Source organism: Panthera pardus, unplaced genomic scaffold (assembly GCF_024362965.1).
Source record: "Panthera pardus isolate Hobbes unplaced genomic scaffold, ASM2436296v1 HiC_scaffold_17, whole genome shotgun sequence".
Classification (NCBI taxonomy): domain Eukaryota; kingdom Metazoa; phylum Chordata; class Mammalia; order Carnivora; family Felidae; genus Panthera; species Panthera pardus.
Window position 1 is genome coordinate 108541832 of NW_026526732.1, and position 6410 is coordinate 108548241.

The 6410-nt window shown below is 44.7% G+C and overlaps 1 protein-coding gene across 1 annotated transcript; it reads right to left on the reverse strand.

The window, feature by feature from the left end:
- Positions 1-867: 867 nt before the first annotated feature.
- LOC109252678 (putative olfactory receptor 2B8) lies at positions 868-1812 on the reverse strand. Its single transcript, XM_053905365.1, has one exon. It carries the CDS (start codon positions 1810-1812, stop codon positions 868-870), a length of 945 nt encoding a protein of 314 aa, XP_053761340.1.
- Between the last annotated feature and the right edge of the window lie 4598 nt (positions 1813-6410).

A 6410-nucleotide genomic window follows, 5' to 3' on the forward strand; every position in this document is an offset into this window, starting at 1 on the left:
AGGAAGAAGAGAACCAGAACTCACTGTACAAATGATCTTCTTTTGAGGTCTTCGAAGGAAAGTTAGGTAAGGTTCATTCTACTAGACTAAATATTATTAAGGTCATAAGCACTGTGTAGTCTACTGGTTCACTACACTGGAAAGAAGTAACATGGCTCATTTGCAATACAAAGCCAATCACGTGTGAAAGGAACACAAATCTTTATGTGATTATTCAGTATCATACTATTCTGATCATGTCAGGCTTGCTTCAAACCCATTAAAATTAAGTGATTCGAAGCACATCATGCACACGAGAGTGGAAGTAGCTTCAGGGTAAAGTCTGATGACATTTCCCATGTTGTACACCTTCTATCAACCGCGCTGAAATCCATGATCAGAATATAAGCAGAACCCCGAATTCTCCTCCCCCACTTCTCCTTCCAGTCGTGACTCTTCTGGGCAACCACCATTCTGGCTTCCAATACCACAGATTCATTGTGCCTGCTTTTGAATTTCACATGAATTAAAAGTAAATTTTATACCATTCGATTCGAACAGTATGAACTGTTCTGCAGCTGGCTTCCTTCGCTCAGCAGTGTGCTTGCAAGAGGCATTCACGCTGACGTATGTAGCTATTATTTGTTGATTCTCATTATTGTATACATTCCAAAGAGGACACATCATAGTCATTTTCAGATTCTTTTATTGAACCCATGTTCTCCCCACTAGAATACTGAGCTCCATGGAGACAGGGCTGAGTGTTGTGATTGCTGATCACGGTCGAAGTCAGTGGAACAATGGCCTAGACAGAGGAGGTGCTTTATAAGGATTCGTTGACTTCAGTGACAACCGGGTTGTAGTCACCCAGAATCTGCAAACCCTGTATTAGCTCCCTCTGGAGCCTGTGGTTCCTCTCAGCAGTCTCCTCAGCGCCCCCTTGACCTCCTTGTTCCTCAGAGTGTAAATGAGGGGATTCAGTAGGGGAGTCACCAGAGTGTAGAAGAGCGCAATGCTTTTGTTGACATCCTGCGAGTAGCTGGAGGGAGGCTGGAGGTACATGGAGATGAGCGTGCCAAAGAAGATGACCACCACCATCAGGTGGGAACCGCAGGTTCCGAAGGCCTTCCGCCTGCCCCGGGCCGACTTGATCTTCAGGACGGCCCTGGTGATGTGGCCGTAGGACACTAAGATGAGCGACAGAGGCACCACGAGGAAGAAGACACTGACCGCAAAGACTTCAGCTTCGATGATGGAGGTGTCGGCGCAGGCCAGCTTGAGCATCACCGGCACTTCACAGAAGAAATGGTCCACCTGGTTTCTCCCGCACAGGGGCAGGGTCATGGTCAGGGCCGTCTGTAGCACCGAGCTGCCGAAACCTGTGAGCCAAGCAGTTAGGACCAGGCGCAGGCAGAGCTGCGGGTGCATGATGATCAGGTAGTGCAGTGGGCGGCACACGGCGGCGTAGCGGTCATAGGCCATGACCGACAAGAGCACACACTCCACGCCCCCGAGCCCCAGGGCGATGAGGAGCTGGGTCACGCAGCCGCCATAGGTGATAGTCTTGTCCCGCCCCTTGAGGTTGGCCAGAGTCTGAGGGACGGTGCAGGTGGTCAGACACAGGTCCATGAAAGAGAGGTTGGAGAGGAAGCAATACATGGGGGTGTGCAGGCGAGGGTCCCGCAGCGACAGGAGTATAATGGTGCCATTGCCTAGGCAGCTCAGGACGTAGCCCATCAGGATGACCACAAAGAGAGGCGTCTCCAGCTGAGGCCTGTCGGAGAAGCCCAGGAGGAGGAATCCTGAGGAGGTGCTGCCATTCGCTCTTTCCATGGCACTCAGTCTGCACAGTTAGCAGGACTCCCCTGTTTTCTCTTGCAGCTTCAGTCCAGCCCTGTTTTCCCAGAGTGGGCGCGTGGAGTCTGGGTGGAGGCCTGAGAGTTTGCACACACCCTTCCTTGTTGGGGAGCCATGGGGTGATAAACAGCCACTGAACGGGAGCATCTGCTGTGTTTCAGGCACTGCCCTAGATGTGGGTGCACTTTCTCCCAGTGACTGTCTGAGGTTGGCACGTTCCTGATCTCTGTTGACTAGATGAGCGAAGTGAGTGTGAAGGAGGTTCAGTAAGTTTCCCAGGGGCACTCACCAGGCTTCAGACTGACTCCACAACCTGGGCTTTTGACCAGCAGGGACACTGTCTTTTCGTGAATGCATGAACACTGAAGGTAACTGTAGTTTCTCAAAAAAATTAATCTAGTCGTTCTGAGTAAGCTGCAAATTTGCACTGTCCCTTCCCTCTATGTTTGTTTGCCATCAAGAATTGAAATACGTGCGTCTCGCTCCCTTACTTCTAATTTGTGGGAGAAAAAATGTGTTTTCTGAAAGTGCGTAGATAGAGAAATTTACCATTACCAATTTTATAGAAGGGGAACAATACATTTCGATGCATAAACTAATGAACGCTGGGAATGGAGCCTGAAATCGTGGTTATTGATTGGGAAGCATCTTGGAAATGATTGAAGAATTCATTACGCCCAGTGTTCACTTTGCAGGATGACTAATCCTGACTAATTATCACTGACAGCAATTTCAGTAACATAGCAGGAAATCATCAATCCAATGTTTCATTTTCTTTTGTCTCACATTACAACTCCCTTTCAAACTTTTTTAGTGTAGTGGAGAAATATTTTTTACAGCATCTCAGTCTGTACTTCCTATAAATGCCAACGTCACGTGAATCGTTCTGTTTCCAGCAAAATAACTGGGCTTGCTCTTAGAAATAACCTCCCTTCCCCCTATGCCATGTGAGGCAAGTTTAATAGTAAATACAACCTGGACAAGAGTAATATCTCATGAAGAGATTGAAAAGAATCTGGCATGTACTAGAGTCCCAAACAGTCTTTGTTGAATGAATCACAATAGGAAAGAAGATTATGAACTTGAACAGGCTATTGAATGTGAGTCTAGGGTTTATAGACACTCAGAGACAATAGCAAAGCAAAGGAAATCCTGAACAACAAGTAGATAGTCTTGATTATTCAAATTCTAGGATTTTTTCCCCAAAAGCTAGGTTGTATGGAACCTTGCAGAACTCTATATTTTTAAATGTAACTTTTCCAGTAGCAAAATCAATGACGAGCCAAGCGGAGCTTCAGTCACCTCTCTATTATGCTTCCTTTAGGATTCTTGGTCCATTTATCCTTTTATTCCTAAATCCTCTCACTGCTTGTTTGGCTGTTGTTGCTGTGTTGCTGAAGGGTAAAATGAATTTGAGAAAATAAGTTTAAAAATGCAGTAAAGTAAGAGACAGAATACCAGGATCATAAGTATAAGTCTACCACTAATAACCTTTGAGATTCTCAAGACTACACTCCCACCCCAACTGCCCCCTTCAAATAAACGACATGATGTTTCTAGCTTTCAATGAGAAATAGGAGTTATGATGATTTTAGCTCTTTGTCGAACCCTGGGAGGTTTATGTTCCAAAAGATCCATTGTCCCATATTGAAGAAGCCTCCTCAGTCCTTGCTTGTCTGTAGCAACAGCCTGGCTCTTAACGTCTATATCTTCCACATGATCAGGCCTTGGTCCCAAATATCCAGAATCATACAAAGGGCACTAGTCAGTAGAATTTGTCACATGTTATTGGGACTTACCTCTGCGTCTTCCCTCTATCCATATGCTGTAAGGGTGAGAGAAGGGGCTTCTGCAGGCCATCGTGGTGCCCAGAAGAAGGCTCCCACAGGGTTTACAATATTTCTGGGAGATCAACAAAACAGCTCATCACTCAGCCAAGAACTTGATTCTCAATGATTTTGTTCTTCTCAGTGATGCAGAGAAAGTGATCGGAACCGAGAAAACATATATTCTGCTAGGAAGTGTGTAAAATGCATCATGCCTAGAAGGGAAGAATTAAGTTGACATAAACATTTTCACATGAATTTCCATATGCTGTATTATTTTCCTAGGCTTGATAACCAAGGTCCACTAACCAGGTCCGTCCTCAGGACAGCAGGAATGCACTGTCTCATATGTCAGGAGGACACAAGTCCAACATGAAGATACTGGCAGGGCTTCTGAAACCTGTCGGGGAGAATATACATCTTTGGACCTTTCTAGTCTCTGGTGGCTCTTTTGCTGGCAGTTCTGGGGTTTCGTTGAGTTGTGGCTGCAGGATTTCAACTACTGCCTCTGTAGGCAGATGGCATTCTCCTTCACCTGTCTACTCTGTCCTTCTTATAGAAATACCAGTCACTTTGTGTTAGAGCATGCCCTGATTGAGTGTAACCTCATCTGAACTTGAATATGTTTGCAGGAACCTTGTTTTCACATAAAGTCCCATATTAATCTGAACTGAGGTTTAGGGTTTCAACCACTTTTCTGGTGGGGGAGGTTTGCAAGGGTCACAATTCAACCGAATTGCAATAGTAGAATATACATATGCCTGTGAAATGATAACAGTTCTTTATTATAAATAAATACCTGCATGCAGTGGTAAGACCAAGATGCAGCTATGAGTTCTATCTGATTTCAAGTTCTCGTATTCTCTTATTCCTGGAGCTGAAGCCTACAGTAATAGGAAAAACTGACTCCCCACATCTGGCATGAATATCCAATGAAGCCAATTGTCCTATAGACCTGTTTGTTACACTCACAGATCTGAAACATAAACACAGATTCCATGCTTGTGGGATCTGCCACCGAGCATTTGGTTTGCGCTGGAAGAGAAAACACTTACAGTCTTTCACTCTCTAGTGAAGTGGTAATCAGCTAACCTGGAGGTCACATTGCTCTACCATCTAGAACTTACTGTCAGGAAAGAGCAACTCACCCACAGACACCAGTTCTGCAGGCAGCACCATCAACTTCCTGCGTGCAAGGAATCAGCAGCAAAGGAAAGACTCTCACATCTTCTTAGTAACATTTGAATGAGTGTTAGAGTAAGAGCATGGCCTCTCCTTCCAAGGAAGAATAACAGAGATTACAGATATCCACCTAACTTTTGGAAGCAGCCACTGGTCTTTGAAGAACCACTACAGTTGTATGAAGTGAAGAGATTGGCATATGGATGGGAAAGGGAAGGTCCTGCAGATGAAAGTATATGACCATTGTCCCCGTGAAAGCTAGGACACTTAGACACTTCCCAGTGGTGTGTGGTCATTGATCTGTAGGAAAGTGTTAGGGGATCTAATAGGTAGAACAGAACCCTTAGAATAAAAACAGATTTGTGAATTTACAATATGGCAACTTTCAACAGGACAAACCTTGAAAATGGTGACTCTGAGAGGCAAGGGCAGACACAATTACTCACTGCTCAGGCTCTGTTCAAGGTAGTAATGCTTCTCTCCATCATGACTGTTAGCATAGGTTCTGTCATCCCCAGGGTTTACCTGGAAGATCGTCCACTCATTGCAGAGTGTTTTGGCACATGCGAGGAGGTGTAGTTGAGCGTGGACGGTGGGGCCTGCAGCTAAACACACTTTGGAATCTGTGAACTCTGTGGAATCTGCCCATGAATGAAAGGGCTAGTATTATATCTGGGGGATATTTTTTTGTAAGCCACCAAAGTCAAAGTACGTGCTCTAGGGACTGAGGATGTGTGTATTTTTAGTGGCCCCAGGAGGGTCCTGCCCAATGTACCTCATTAGCCTCAGTCAAAGTATAGAGTTTGGCTCCCCAGGGAGCGCCAAAGAGGAAGGGAGGCTCTGGAGATGAGCAGGTAGTCAATCTTTTCCCACCAAATTGACTAGGAGTGAAACGACTGTCTCTTCTTATCTTCCATTTACCAATACTATTTAATACTATTGGTTACACTGCTTTTTGTTTGGTACCATTTTGAGGTACAAGTTGAGGTACAACGTACAAGTTGAGGTACAGTTTTCATACAACGTACTTGTAGTTTGAGGCATACAACATAATGATTCGATCCTGGTATATATTGTGGAATGATCACCACAAGAAGTCTGGATAACATCTGTTCCTGCACATAGTGGCCTTTTTTTCTTGTGAGGAGAACTCCTAAGATCTCTTCTCTTAGCAATTTCCAAGTATACAAGATAGTGTTATTGACTGTAGCTCCCATACTGTACATTATATCCCCAGGGCCAGTCTTTAGAGTCCCCCCCTTGTTTTCAGAACTGTCATCTTTTCCTACTTAGAAGAGGAAATTCCTGAGCCTTTCCCCCTCATGTTAGTCATATCCTTTCTTTGTTACTGAGTCACTGAAGAAAATTATTTTCCAATGGTGTAATCAACTCTATTACCTTCCAACTTTATGAGACCTTTTTACCCTATGATCTCTCTTCGTTCTTCAACTTCTTATATCCCACTATCTGTTTGTTCATCATCTGAACATATGCTCCTCTATCCTATAAGAAAAATAAAATTGGACTTAAGACCGTCTCTCTGCCCCATTTACTTCTAGCTGTCCT

Coding starts and splice junctions, on each gene's coding strand:
- LOC109252678 (XM_053905365.1), bottom strand. CDS start 1,812: ATGGAAAGAGCGAATGGCAGCACCTCCTCAGGATTCCTCCTCCTGGGC.